Below are 15,327 nucleotides of genomic sequence, written 5' to 3' on the forward strand. Positions count from 1 at the left end.
TTCTCCCAAATGCAGAGCAGGCAGCTTCCCGCACTCTATGGGCAGTCCTGGGGGTTGTTTGGTTTGAGGTCTTTGCGAGATTTTTTTTTTTTTTTTTTTTAAGGGAAGCAAACAGATTCCTGATGTGCCTGTATAGAAATAAAATGTAAAAGGCAAACAGAGACACTGAGATGGGGAAACTGTCCTATTATCTGAAAGTTGGCCAATGTGTCACATTCACATGTCAAAAACTGCTGTGGCTGAGGGGGCTGAGTGATGGTTACAGGGATGAGCCTGATGGGCTCTTTATAAACAGGCCAATTCCAGGGGAGGTACAGCATGTGGGTTTTGCTAAGATCCCTTTTGTTTCAGATGAGCGGGCTGAGTGTCTCGTTTATAATTAACATGCTGTGTTCTGTTAATTCCTCCTTTCCCTTCTCATGTTCCCTTTTTGAAGTATAACGCTCCGGCTTCACCTGCGGAATACATCCACCGGATCGGGAGGACGGCTCGCATTGGCTGTCACGGGAACAGCCTGCTTGTCCTGGCGCCTTCAGAGGCAGAATATGTCAGCTTGCTGGCTTCTCACAAGATTAAGTGAGTCAGAAACGCGAACAAAAGTTTCAGCTCATCCTTGCTAATTAACCTTCCATGGCACTTTCAGCGGGACTGTGTCTTGTGCAGGTTTTAATAAGAATTTATTAATTCTTGTGATCCAGGACCGGCCCCAGACTAGCAAAACGAGAAAAGGAAAGTGTGTGAAAATCATCAGCCTGACAGATTGTGCGTGAGTGAGTGTGTGTGGTGAGGGGCAAAGAGGAGACGATAGTCGGAGATCCTTTGCACTCCGTTGTTACCTCTCTGGCCCTGGGTTCAAATCGTGGCTACGTGGAGATCACAAGTCAAATGAGCCTGTCAAATGCTAACTGGCCATCTGCCTGCATGGCACCATATTGTCAGAGATTGCGCTTTCTCTTCAGGAGAGATCCGGTGGAGAAATAGCTAGGGAGCTGTGGGTTATATCTGGCAGGTAATTGGCCAAGATGCGTTGTGTAAGTGCCTGGTGACAGGAATAGTAGAGGCTTTTGCAAGTGGTGAGTGCCCAGTATGGTCCTGGAAGGCAATAAGGGGGGTGGGCTCTGCAGACCAGAAGTGGGGTGTGCTTCCAGGCTACCTGAGAAAGCTTCCCTTACACTCAGACTGGGGAGCAGACAGTAAGGAGAGCAAGCCAGGCTGGGTAAGGACCGGCCCCAAGTGCAGTCAGCTACCTGATGGCCGACACATGATGAGATTTTAGTCCAGCGCTGCTTGCGCAATGGTCCTTTTGTGGAGAAAAACCCGCTGCTCAGCATTGCTAGTCAGGAGTGCTATCAGGTCTCAAGCCTCCTCAGCAGTCAGCTGGATGTATGTGACTCCCCTTGCTCCCCGCACTGCTGTCTCTCGGCGTTTCAGAACATCAGCCGAGTCGAGTCCCTTTAGTGTTGTACTAGTGTTGATGGAGCCCTGTAAACTCATGCACAAATTAGTTCTCTTTTATTTCTTGTGTTTATGTCGGGTGGAGTTGCTTGGAGTCGAATTTGGTTTTGCATCCTTGAAACAAACAAATGTTGGCAGTAAATACAGGCTTATTCTAGGCTGTGAGCCATTTAGTGGTCTAACAAAGAGCCATCCATCATCCCAGGTAACTATCTATTAAGCAGACACCAGCAAGACATGGAGGGCTAAGCTGACAGGGTTTTTTTTCATGTAACAAACAGCACTGACATTTAAAGGTGAAATCCCATATAATTGTGAATTTTTAACTCCAAGTGGAAAGTTCTATTTTTCTATTTTATAATATTTTGGAAGTGTTGGAGGAAGGAGAGGGAAATTTCCCCCTTTTTTTTATTTTAAATGTTAATGCTTTTATCTGATTTCGTTGTTTTTTAACAAGTTTAAGGAGCAGTGTCACTCACGCTGGTAATTATATCTGCTAAGGAGACCTGTTGTTGAGCTAGCCAGTGTTCTTCAGGAATCTGTAGAAGACTGTGCTGAATGAGCGGCGGGAGGTTTATGTGAATATTTTTTTTTCTTCCTCCACTTCTCAAATCAGTACAGCCAAACAACTCTGGGGATTGTCTTTTCTTGTTTGTTTGTTTTATGTTCTTCATAAAACGTGCTGCCCTGCAGATAAGGCACTTGCCAAAAAAGGAGTGTAATTTGCCTTCCTTGACCCCCGTCTTCAGATGGAAGAAAATGAGTGTCTAATTGGCACGGGTGGGCGATTCGGCCTGTTCGCAGTCATGCGTCCTCCGCTCTTCCTACATAGTAGCGCATGGTGTGAGAAGGGGCAACGGGATAGAAAAGAGAGCTGATGAATTACAGAGAAGATGCAGGAAGGCAGCTTGAAGCTAAAGGCAGCAAGTGCCATCAGCACAAATTGCCGTTACCCTTCATAAACAGAGCATTATGGTGATAATCCTGACAATTTAATTCAGTGCGAGGGCGAAAGACAGCATGTGTTGGACTGTCACCGATCCTCTTAAGCACTGGTAATTTTTGTTTCTTTATCCTAAGTCTTTGTAGCTTTTGACTTGGACTGCACAAGTTACTGGAGTTTGCATTTTTTTTTATTCTTTGCTTAATTTTTAAATCTCTTGGTTTTTGTTGGGGATGAGTTTGTGTTGTGATTTTTTTTTTTTAATTTGTTTTTTCTTTTTTAAATGAAATTCCCGCTGGGTTTATTGAAATGTAAATACTTCATAAAATATGTATTTCTAAGAAGACAAAGCATGAGACGGGTCCCCGCAGCCTTCGGTTGGTGTAAATGAGCAGTGCCGTGCTGATTTACATTGGATGAGGATCTGACCCAGGGTTTTTCTTAAGCCCCTCCACCCACCCCAGCATGCATGGGAGTAAGTCCAGAAATGTTGAGAGTTGGAAGTAATGAGAGCAGACGTGGCTTTGTTCCTGGATGAAAATTCACTTCGGAATTAGGGATGACTGCCTTTGAAATTGGAAATCGCTCGCAATTAATTTTCACCGGTACCTGAAGCCTCTCCTTGGCTTCCACTGTGGAAAGGCAGCGTTAGCCTTTGCCAAAACGCTCTCACTTTGGCTCTGCTGAGATCAGTAATTCCCGTTGGGGCTCAGGGAAGCTGCATGCCTCTCTCTGCAACTTTCTTTTCGGTCTTTGTGTGGCTTGAAGTTGTGGTTCCTCTACCTAACTGTAAATGCGTGCGTGCGCACACATGCACACTCATGTTTTCTGTACATTTCCTCTTTCTTTTTTTCTTATTTTCTTTTTTTTTTTTTTTTTTTTTTTTTCAAAAAGGTTAGACTCCAAAATGTTCTGTCTCGGCTCTAGCGTAACTAACAGATTTTCCTTCAAAGGCAAGAAGCAGAAGAAAGTCAGTGAGGTTCACTTTTTTTTTCCCCCCTTATGTCTCTCTTAGTTCCTTCAACTGCAATCTAGCAGCGCCTGCCTCGACAGCTATCAGATAATTTCTTTATCTCCTAACGGCGGCCTAACTAATTTATAAAGGAAAACGCATCACCGTGAAGGCACGAGTCATTTCTCTCCCTTCTCTGCGGTTGTGCTTGCCCCCCTCCCCTGCTCCCCTCACATGATGCTCCCCGCTGCGAACCGAGTTCACATATCTGTTAGGCTGCGAGCTGGCAGCGCGCCAGGCGAGAGGAGGATCGGAGAGGGGGGGACATCTCAGACAAATCAATGTCAAAGGTTTGACGTTTTCATTCATGGCGGTGTCAGAGCAACCTTTGGGGGGGATGGGGAGGTATACTTTTCTCTTGCTTAAGTGGTTGCCATTTATGTTTTAATTTACTGTTATACTTTTCAAAAACAAACAGAGAAACCCTCAGTTGTCTTTTTATGCTCCATTTCCCATTCTCCCCCGTCACTCCCCTGCCTGTCTGTCTCTGCGTCCTCTGCAGAGGAATCTGCTACATCAGGAGTCCCAGCCGCACGGCGATGGGGCTTGTCTCCCATAGAGGATGTCTTGTGGCGACACTGGCCTGTACCTTCCAGGCTAGATGGCCATTTCTCTGGACCATCTCTTCTCCTTTCCTTATGTTGTGGTGGTGCGCTGGCTGAGGTTGAAAAGGCGGATTGCAAAAGTGAAGGTATTTGTTGCTTTAACTGGGAAGGACTGGGGAGCAGGCGAGGTTCATGGTATCCTGTTACACAGTGTGGCCAAGAGTCATCCATTCCTCCTGACTAGGTGTACAGAGGTCTTTGCGTGAAGAGAAAAGGGATATCCTTGTTGTTATAATTTCTTGCTATACTTTACAAATTGAAGAATATCAGCAATGCTTCCTTGCAGAAACTGCATACATCTTTCTGACCATCTGAGATTCAGGAGTCTTGAGAACTGCTGGACCACCAAGATTTCTCTCTTCCTTAGACTGATGTAACCTCAAATGAACTCCTTGGCTTCCATGCAGGATTTATTATTTATTCTGGTATAAAAAGGAAAAGAATCTCTTTTCGAGAGATTACCTTTGCCCGTTGCTGAAAATTTGGGCCCACAAACTTCAGCTTTTATCATCTGAGTAATTCCCTTGGAAACGGGACCCAGTTTGGATGCAGCTGTTGTATTAATGGCCTGGAGCTGCACAGCTGTTCCTGCATTGTGTCACCTGGTGTGTGTGTGCCCCACAAGACAGTGGTAAAGAGGAGGAAGAATTTCTAGTCTCCTGTAAATGCACCTCTAAGTAGGACCACTCACTTTAAAATTAAGCAGGTTCGTAAGCGTTTCCAGTATCTGGGCCATAACAGTACCCAGCAGTGTCTTGCAAGCAGGACTGGAGAATAAATCATCTGGTTGAATCTGCGGGAGGAATGTGAGTCGACAGAATGAAAATAAATGCCCAGTGTGAAGCCTGGCTAGGACAGCTGACTGAGTCTCCTGTATTTAAAAAAAGTGCTGTGGGGTCCCTAATGGGCCAGGCTTTGGCTTTACACTTCAAATGAGAGGGAAGGTGAGTTCTCAGAATGGGGAAGGAAATCAAACCGTGGATTTGGTGTCAGAGGTGGCTTTTGAAGCTGTAAATGAATTGGATGGTGAGTGTGTCCATCAGTAAGTGTGTCTCTGAGCTTTGACCCCAGCAACATAGAAAGAAGTTGGAACGATGCAAGATCTTATGGGAAAGAGCAATGATGTGACCAGAGGGAAGGAAGCTGCAGGAGAGTTGGCTTGATAGGAAAAGTTCCTTGGGATCCTGTTGTTACCCTCTGAGCTTGAGTCACTATGAGAGGAAGGAGCTGTGTCTCTACACAGCTTTAGTTTTAGCTCTTTAGTTTTGGGAGCATGGTCGCTAAGGTGGGTGGAAAAAAATGTGTGTAAACATCCAAGCACTTTGTTCCTTTGAATGAGGGTTGAGCAGTGGCTCTGATTCCAGAGAATCTGGAAGTTAAACTGGCGCAGAGACAAGATGTAGAAGTAGCAAAGTAAGCAGAGCACGTCTTTCCAGCCTCTGTGTGTACGTCTCAGTCAGTCTCTTTCTCACGCTTGCACAAGCGACCGAATGCAGACACCTTCTGCTCCCTGCCCACGGCACCTAACGTACAATAAAATGTTTGACACCCTGTGGGTTCAAAGTGGAGGTTACAGATCTTGTTGTTTATAGTTGTAAAGCAAATCTACAAGAAGCATTAGTGTTATGAGCTGCTTCAACTCTGTTTTGAGTTTCTTTTAGTGGAAAACATAAGCACATGGTTCCCAGTTGTCTTGGTGCTTCGCAATGCAAGGAAAGAAAAATTATTAAAACGATGGAAATATAATTTAAGGCCTAAATTTTTTCTTTAATGAGTTACTCTGGTTGAGAACCAAGGAGACTCTCAGTGAACTGAAAGTCCACCCTCAGTCGTTTTGATGCTCTATTAGACTTGGAGTGTGTGTTGGTGACTTGTAACGGGGACAAGACTGCGGGTAAAATTGTGTCTCTGTTCCAGTGAAAGCACCAGTTCAGCTGGGGTCGAGATTTTGCAGTAGTTACACTTTTAGGGTTGCTGAGTGAGTGTCTGGGGTAAAACCTCATGTATTTCAGGGATAAATTCTTAAGTTGAATTTGTAAATCTCAGTCTTTTTGCTATCCATTATGAGCCTGTGGCTCGTTACGCGCTGTATTTGAAAAGTAGGAAAAATAGTAATTTTTTGTCTTTGTTGCTTCAGTGTTTCAGAGATAAAGATGGAGAAGGTATTATCCAGTCTGATGAAAGATGATCGCTTCAAGTTGCACAGACCAGGAAGCAAGGTGAGTTATTCTGCTGATTTGGAATTGCTCCGATTTTCATTTACCAGTTAAACATCATAAGTATTCCTCCCTTAGCTTCCATCTTTACAATACGAGGGTTGGTATATCCATGATGTCAGGCAGTGCAAATAATTATAGAACTGCCTTGTATCACAATTGTCCAATCTTTAAACAGTTGTCCCCAAAAAGCTGTTGCTTCTAACTCTTCAGCAAATATTTTTGTAACAGACAGTAAAGATTTGTGGCTGCAAAAGCTTTGTTTTTTTTCCCCACGACGTTTCTGTTCTCCTTGGCTTTTCTGTGCAAAAATATGGTTGAAGATCACAAATGACACAAAACTTCCTTGAAGAAGTAAGGAAAATTTATTTGGTGATGTGTTACGTAGGGTTTTTTGTTATCTGTATTTACTTGGAGCCTAAAACAGCTCACTGGGTTGACAGGCATCTTTTCATTGACTTCGGCAAGCTTTGGGTCAGCCTTCAAGTTGCTAATTCACAGAATTCAGTCATTTGCAATTGATGTCTCTCGCATTTCTGCATTCTGGCAAATTAAATCCTCCAACAACCCTCATTTTGAATGGAAGTCAAGAATGTGTCAAGCATGATGCAGCATGCTTTTTTTTCCCTCTTGTTGCTGTTTTGCCTGCTCGTTCTTTCTGTTATACCATGTATGAGCCTTCTCGTTTCCTGCGGATGACTGTTACGAACTGTGGTGTTCTTGGTAAACATGCTTTTGAAAGATGTTCAGTTTTCCTACATGCGCTATATTTCACAGAAAGCCAGATCTGTGGCTTATATGAGATACAGCTCTAGTTAAAGCTCTTTTCCACCACTGCGCAGTTTTTCACTGAAATCAGCCTGTAATGCCTGTATTTTAAGTGTCTGGAACATGCCTAGGATATGACCCCTTAACTCATTCCACAAATATGTAAAAGTTTAGTTGTGCTTTGTTAATGCAGAAATTATTTTAAATAGTTCTTCTGTGTATAAATACTTTCCTTTTCTCCCGAATGCGCTTATAGGCGGGTAACTTTGGGTTTCCTTTGGTCAGTTTTTCAGCGATTACATTTATGCAGAAGTTGCACTTTTAATTTGTTGCTGACATGGGACAGAATATTATCTGTTCTGGGCTTGAGGACAAATGTTGTTTCATGGAAAGTGGGGAAAAAAAGAGAACATGTTTTTTCTAGGAAATTATGATTTGGCTTTGGAAAATGCCTGCTGAATGTTGTTGAATGTCAGAGCCCAGTACTTGCGGAGGTTCAAAATCGTTGATCCATTTTGAAAATTCTCACCTAAACATCTCGGTGCCTTTGTACCCTTGCCTTGGAACAGCGATAAAGAGCTAACGAGCCTGTTTGCTTCCAGGACTGATCAAGCTGGTATTTCTACCATGCTTTCAAATTGTAAAATACTCTAAACATTTAAGCGCAGCATATTCTAAATACTCCTCTTTTGTCTTACTCCCTTTCCTTCAAAAAAAATAAGCAACCAAACTATATTGAAAGTAGCTATTACTCTGGTTTTTACTCAGCAGTGCTGCCCGGGCGTACCCTGCCCTGCCGGGTGCTGTACAGGAGTGCAGGTACAGAAGGAGCTGGTTCCTTTCACTTGCAGTCAAAGGTGGGATTGAATTCCTCTCTTCCCTCTGCCATCAAAGTGAATGGGATTTTGCTGTTGACTTCACTGGAACTGAGATGTATCCACGCTGGCTGTAGGATGGTCTGAATCTGCTGCAGGAACTTATAAATACAGAACAACCTGTTTTTATGTGACTCAGAATCTGAAAGGATTGAGACTGAGAAATAGAGTTTCTCTTTATGGAAAAAACCCCTATACCATTTAACGGGGATGAAATTACAGGAGTTCTGTCAGTATCAAATAGGCTTCTTCAGGAATTACTTGGAAAAAATATTAAGTGCAATCAAGGACTCATTCTGTTTGTTAGCTTTGTATTTTATTGACATCAGAGGCTCTATAAATGGTCTGCAATGCATTCTCAGAAGCTGCAGGGGCATGTTTCCAAGTTTTCAGGAGGGTTAATCTCTTAAGTTCTGTAAGTTTGCCGTAAAGATGGTACAATAAGCTGGGAATGCGATGGGACATTGCATAGGATAGAGAGTGGTTGAGGGCTTGTTGTGAGGAGCTGAACCTGATCCGTTTGTGATGTTGCCATTCGAGAGAGTTAAGCTTTGCTTATCAGCTCTCCCTGCATTCAGTCATGTATATATTATAGTCGTGCACGCAGGAACCTCATTATAATGCTCTTCGGTTCTCATTGCCTCAACTGAAGTCCATTATAACTACCACGTTGGAACATGTATTTTTTGGGCTTCTGTGTGCAGCCAGGGAGCAAGCTGAAGTGCCTGTAAAATGTATATTTTATATTTAGGTGTATAAAATATATATGTGGCTATGTCTGGGTGTGTGAATGTTCACTTGCCTACAAAGAGAATAAATTTGATCTTTCAACTTTTATGGAGGGGGGCAGGGGGACTTGGTGAGTTCTTGAGAAGGTGTGTGGAGGTTAGTAAAAAGTTGTTATTAAAACAAAATCCTTCATTTTGTTTTGAAGTATAATGGAAGCAGGAGATGTTACAGCCTGGGTTTTGGACTTTTTTTTCCCTTCCCCCTTTTTTTTTTTTTTTACTGTTTTAAGAAAGAACTTTTCTACCTCAGTCTAGTTTTATTATGTTTCAATCCCTTCTCCCATTAACATATTCTCTCAATGAAATCAGAGGCTTTCAGGACTTATCCCAACCTCTCAAACCTAAAAGCTGCAGTCTTTATAAGCAGAAGTTTCTTTCTTCTGAAAGAGATAAGTATGTTTTTTCCTGGTGTAGTTGGTGGTTAGGGGAGTCCCCCTGATGTCTTGAACTGGTTAAATAACACTATAACCAGGCCCATTTCTTCTTTTAGCTTATCGATATTGTTATTGATCACAGTGATTACGCTAGTGGTTCGGGATCTGCCAGAATAGGCTCTGACTCTAAGCAAACACAAGGTAGAAAAAGTTCTCCTATCCCACTATTTCTCCATAATGGCAATAATGCTTCTTACTGAACAGATGTAACAAATTCGTCTAGATGGAGAGTAGATCAAGCAGGCCTCTGGGGTAGGCTTTTATCTTTTGGGTCTTGGAAAAGTGTGTAAGGTCTCAAATTAATTGTCCTGTTCACCCGACCCAGGACACAAGCAGGATTAAAGCTTGCTTGTGCGAGTAGAGCATACAGGATGGCTTCCAGTGCACTTCCAGTAGCACCGTTTTATTTGATCTGCCCAGGCGCTCTCATGGTGTTGCAGGTTTTATTTTCACAGTTTGGCTCTGAGTCAGTTTTAAATTTAGATATTTTTTTTTAATTTTTTTTTTTTTTTTTAGATGAACCTCTCTGGAAGGCAGGAATCAAACACAGCTTTTTTTCATGCCCATTAGGGGGCAATTTTAAAATGAGATCTGTCTCAAGGGGCTGAAGGGGATAAAAGACAAGGTGGAGATGGGAGGAGGGGAGAAGTTGTTTTCCGAGTACATTATGTTTCCTGCCATTTGTTTTTTTTTCATTTATTTCTCTTGGACTGACCTCACACTTTGGAAATTATGCACCTAGTTTTTTATCCCTCATTTTTGTCTTACTTTTTTTTTTCCCCCAGCACCAGGAAGAAGAGATGCCTCATTTTGAAACCTAAAGGGGGGAATAAGAAAAGTCCTTTGTAATATATTGCCATATTATCACTAAATCCCCTGACAGTTGTGACACAGAAGCAAGTCACCTGTCACTTAAGCTTGAGGTCTCTTTAATTTTCTCCTGGAATTCGCACCAGGCTGTCTTTAATTTGAGGCCTTTATTGGAATTCTGAAACCTTTCTGCCTCCCCGGTGCTCAGATCTATTCTGAGTGCTGTTACAGAATGTATACAATAACCAACAGAGGGATTCAGAGGGGGCTGAAGCACTGTTTATTTAACACTCTGGAGGGATTTTCGTGCTTATTCGGTCCTGGCTACCCGGCTTTCAATATCGCTTTGACAACCGTTATGCCCTTCTCATTAATTTTAAACAGTTAAAACACAGGAAAAAGAGAAAAAGTTTTCATTATTAAAGTGCTTTACTTTTTAATAACAGAGGATTCTGTCCGCCAGGGGAAAGGGCAAACCTCACTAATTTCACATTCATATTAAAAAACGCTGGGAAGGTGACACTTTGTGCTGCCAGGAGGCTTAACAAAAGGAAAGTGATGGGGGCTAGGAGGAGCAGGCGGGGGGAGAAAGTTTTATGTTTCACGTCAATGGAAACTTGTTAGTCACAGCAATGAGTGTCCACTTCGGGGAGGCAGCTCCACTTGTAGTTTATTAAACCTTTACAGAGGCCCCTCGACTGGAGACTCTCAACTGATTAATAGGTGCACGTTAAGTCAAACTAAAAGGCATCTGTGAAACGGGCTGTGTTGGGAGTCTTTCTCGAGTGGATTGGGAGACAGCGGCAGAGACCAGAAGTCTGGGAGCCTCTTCATGTGGCCTTAAAATACCCACCGTTGTCTTTGCTGGAGGTGCAGAGGGACAGTCAGTCCAGGTGGTGAGTGAGCAGGAACCCTAGTCCGCACGTGTGTTTGCTTTGTTGCAGAATAACCCGGTGACTGGAAGCTGTGGGGTCTTGAGTTCAAAAGAGGGCACTGTGCACGGAATTTAGACTATTCGGGTGCTGTCTCTGGGCAGATTTGCTGTTAGGCTATAAAGTGGCAGATTTGGGTCAGCAAAACATTTTGTGTAGGGTGCCAGCAGCATTGCCTGGCTTCCATGATCACCGAGGTTCAGGGCGTCAGTGTGGTATGGTTGCCCTGCGCTGGCAGCAGTGCAGAGGTGATGCTCGCAGCTGCAAGGGAAGGAGGGTTGTGCAGCATTAGTATGCAAATCTACCAGGCAGGAACAACAGGATTGTTGCCTTGGCACAGGCCTAGTACGGAGTCGTGGGAGCTGGATGTTTGCTTTCAGTCAGCCCTGGTCAGATGAGGGGTTGACCAATATCAAGTTACTGCCTTGGATCTGGCACTCTTAGACTTGGATGCTGGTTCCTGTCTGAGTGGCTTTTGAGAACTGTGGCCCTTTCTTGGGAGAGGTTTACATCCATGGATGCTTGGCTTTGCACTTTGCTGTCAACTTCCCATCACAAATTCTCTTGTTTTCTTGTCCACTTTTCCTTTCTCTGCCTGGGTACTTTAGAGAGACAGCCAGCCTCTTTTCTCCTCCCGGTAACAGCTTGCTCCCAGGAATGTTTGCTTTCCATTTCCTGAACTGCATCCTACAGTCTCATCCTGGGAAAGCTTGAGCATGTGCAAAATTGCCCTTTTGATCTAAGGAAGTTTCTTCTGTCATGTCTTTGGTGCAAGGCGCTTGCCTTATTCTGGAGGAACCACGTGATGGCAGTTACAGTTAAGCATGACTTGTTGACAGTGAGAAAACTTCATGTAGGCATCAATAGTGAGAGGTTCATTTAGTTGGCTTTGTTCGCAGGTACTGAATTCGGTCCGTTCTCTGCAGCTTGGGGGTGAACATCGCTCTCCTGCCCCACAAGTGGCAAGAACTGGCCAGGTGTTTTGGGGAACTGCACAGGGGAACTTGCAACATCAGTCTAAAACTGTTAGTGTAGAGTCTGGGGGGAGTTATTCCAAATAACTCCATTGGAAACAAGCAGTGGTATCTGGCCTGTTGAATCTAGGGGGCAAAAAAAAAGGGCAACCAAAAAAAAGCGAGGGAAAAATGATACGTGATAGATGTTAGAAAACACAAAATTAAAACTGATTTGCTCTCCTCACCACACAGCGCTCACTGGCTGCTTTGACTTTAACATCTTTATCTATATTTTTTTTTCTCTAGTAATATTGAGAGGATTACCTTTGTTGGCCCCTGGGTGGTTACTGTGTGATTTTACTGTTATTAAATCTATTGTAAACTGCTTCATTATTCCTGACTCAAATTCTCTCTTTCCTCTAATCCTCCCACCGCCCTTGTAGAAATCCTGTGGCACGGACCCTCAGGAAGTCCGGGAGCGGGCCACGGTCTTGCAGACAAAATTTGAAAATTACGTTCACTCCAGCGAGGGGACTGTCCGGTGGGCAAAGAAAGGTCAGTGCATTTCTTTTCAGTTTATTCCAGAAGGGCTCATATAAGCTGCCAAGGTTTTTCTTCTGGGGGAGAGCTTCAGGGAAAAGGCCTGGAAGAAACATTTTGGGGCCATTGGGCTCTGCAGGGGGTTGAGATGGACCCAGAAGGCTTTGCGATGATATTAAATGTTAATTTCTCGCATTCCCGTATTACGTGCAAATGAGGTTTAATCTTGGCTTTCGATAGGATTCACATCTGAGGGCTCTGACCCAATCGCATGAGCAAAAAGATTATGTGTGTTATGCTGGGAAGGTCGTGGGTGACCTGCTTAACCACGTCCTGGTGCAATACCCTTTCGGGATGCTTTCGGTTTACACCAGGGATGAATTTGAAGCCTGTAAGACAGGATGCCTTGGGAGCAACTCTTAACAGGCAAGGATCTCAGATTGGAGGTTGTTGTGTGGGATGGGAGAAAAATGAGAGAGAGGGCGACTACTCGAAAAGGCAGGAAGAAGAAAAACTGGGATGGATTTAATAATAATTGTAGGCTAGGTGCAAATCTGGGATTTGATCTCCCATCTTTGCCAAGCAGGATGCACAGCAGTCGTCACTGAGCAGCACAAGAAACTCTTCCCTTCTGCTTCTCAGTTTGGAAAATCCAGAGGAAGGTGGCTTTTGGGGAAAGATGAAAAACTTGCCAGGGATGTGGTAGGAAAAGGAACACTAAGCGGTCACCTGAGAGGAGCCAAAAAGGTGGTGCAATGTCGGCACCCCTCTGCTCTGTACTATTCTGTTGCCCAGTAAGGCTGATCTGGGTGCACCTGAAAACGGAACAGCTGTTGTAAAGGGAATGCGGGAAGTCAGGCCCCAAAGGTCCTTGACAATTACGTGGAATTTGGTTATTAAATATTGAGACAAGCCCACAAAATTCAAACTCTGTATGCAGGAGACTAAACCGCTCTTGCTCACAATATATAGGACTAGAGCCTTTCCCCTTTTTTTTGAGTCTCCTCTTCCCACATGTCTCCCTTCCTGATTGTTTTCTTTTCCACCTCATCTGTCACTTTGATCTGAGTCAAATCCTGCTGTCTAAGCTTGTGCAGAAGTCCTGTTGATTTCAGTTCTGCAGCGATTCCAGTTAGGTTTGGATGAGAGGGGTCCTGATGAGATGAATGTTAATGGTCTACATCATTTCTGTTTACCATTCTATATACCTGCTGTATGCGTGTGCGTAAGAGAGTACCATAGGTACTAAACTACATAAATCGCGTACTAAGGGGCCCAAAACTAAATGGGGAAATGGGCCTTTGAGCTGTACAATGTCATCGTAGAAACTGGATAAGGGAAGGCTGTTCTCAAGATAGACGTTAAGTTCAGCATTAAAATTGTTTGCAGTCACGAGAAGTGATTGTTCAAGAGGTCAAAGGTGCTGTTTTTCTCTGAATGTTGTACTAACTAGTTAGGTGATGACACAGCAGAACGACTAGAGCTCGTACTGTAACTACCTGCTTACCCCAAATTATTCTGCGTGCTTTTAGTGACGCGTGGCCGTATTGATGGGCGAGGTATTTGAAATCCTACCGTTTCACTCTGCTCTGCTCCCCGCCACTGCGTGTCACTGTACTGATTCTCACCCCCACACCGCCGACAGTTGCAGTGCTGATTTTTTTTCCCTCGGGGTTTTGAAATACCTTTCTCCTAACAGCGAAAGCGTTAGAGGCTTGCTACGCAAACGGCTTGCTTGCACCCATTGTCGGCTGTGTTGTGCTACTTGGCTGGCGTAATTACTTTTATAGCTGCACTTTTAAGTCCACAGTCTCAAAGCACGTGACTAATATGATCAAATCCTTGATTCTGCATGGATGAGCTTCTTGTTACTCCCCTGAGATTCCTCATACCCCATGTGAACTTCTAACCTGAAATGACTGTGACAGGGAGAACAACTGAATGGCTCTGGTCCCACTTAGGAAACCTCCGTGGTTTCTCTCTGTACAGCGTGTGTCACTGTGTGCGCACACACACCCCACACACACACACACTTGTTGCTGGCCTCAGCACGAATAACTTTTTATAGCCACGGACGAGAAGTACAGAAGATAGATCAGGAAATGCTGAAATGTTGTGCATCCCATTTATCGGGTACAGGAGCACTCCACCTCTTTTTCCTCCTCTGCTATCTACATATGCAAATTTTCCACTGCTGAGTGGCTTCCATAAGCCTCCTCTTCCTCCCCTCTGCGCCAGGCATCATGAATAATTAACACGGCAGCTGGCTTTTGCTTTCATGGCAGACAATCAATTGGAAACTGTGCCAGAGATGCATTTGTTTCTCTTTTTCTCTTTTTCTCCATTTTCTGACCCAGTCAATGTTAATAAGCAGTGTTTTGACTGCAGCCTGCTTTCAAAAGGCGAGTGGCTCCCTGCCCACTCGCCCCTTCTGCCTCTTGGTCCCGTGGTTTCCAAACTCAAATGAAATGGTTCAGTGAAGGTGCTGCCCTTCAAACTTGATTGACTGATCAGCGGCGAGGTGGGTGGGAGGAGGGGTACGGCTGGGCCCTGCTACCTGAAGGATGAATCTCATGAAGTGTGGAGCCCCTCTTGGGAAATGGAGGGCTCTCGTCCGAAGGGTCGCATGGTGACGGATACTCTGTTTTGGAGCTGTGGGAGCAGGTAGAGCTCAGGAGACTCTGATCCTTCATGCCACCGTGCCACTGGGGTTACAGAAAGGGTAAGGAAGCAAACCCTGCTTTTCTCCTCCATGTTTCCCCATTTTATAGCCAATAGTTGAGCATTTTGTGTCATCCTTTCTGTCCTCAGCACCCCTCTGTGGAGGGGGACGGCAGAGTAACAGGAGCCCACTGCTGTGGCACAGTGCTTGAATCCATGGCGGCTTTGGTGCGTTCTTCCTCCCCGTTCCCATATGCTCCGTACGCTGGCAAAATGCCTCCACCAGTTTATCCAGCCGTGCGGCTGAGGCTGTGCTCAGGGGCCGGCGCTGG

The 15,327-nt window shown here is 44.4% G+C and overlaps 1 protein-coding gene across 13 annotated transcripts in view; it reads left to right on the forward strand.

Annotated features, from left to right (window-relative positions):
- The window catches only part of DDX31 (DEAD-box helicase 31), a gene marked incomplete at its 3' end in the record, with an annotated part of 53,832 nt that overhangs the window by 21,442 nt on the left and 17,063 nt on the right, over window positions 1-15,327 (forward strand). For 6 of the 13 annotated variants that reach the window (XR_014229854.1, XR_014229855.1, XR_014229857.1 and 3 more), the window contains 4 exons: window positions 437-576; window positions 6,153-6,234; window positions 7,768-7,818; window positions 12,238-12,349. Coding sequence is in view for 5 of the 13 variants with exons in the window: in XM_082327700.1 (XP_082183826.1) it covers window positions 437-576; window positions 6,153-6,234; window positions 7,768-7,818; window positions 12,238-12,349 (385 nt within the window). Of the gene's footprint in view, window positions 1-436; window positions 577-6,152; window positions 6,235-7,767; window positions 7,857-9,881; window positions 9,956-12,237; window positions 12,350-15,327 lie in introns of those variants that run through there. The other 7 variants (XR_014229860.1, XM_082327698.1, XR_014229859.1 and 4 more) reach the window with 5 other exon arrangements.

Source organism: Platalea leucorodia (assembly GCF_965183815.1).
Source record: "Platalea leucorodia genome assembly, chromosome: 15".
In the NCBI taxonomy this organism is placed as follows: Eukaryota; Metazoa; Chordata; class Aves; order Pelecaniformes; family Threskiornithidae; genus Platalea; species Platalea leucorodia.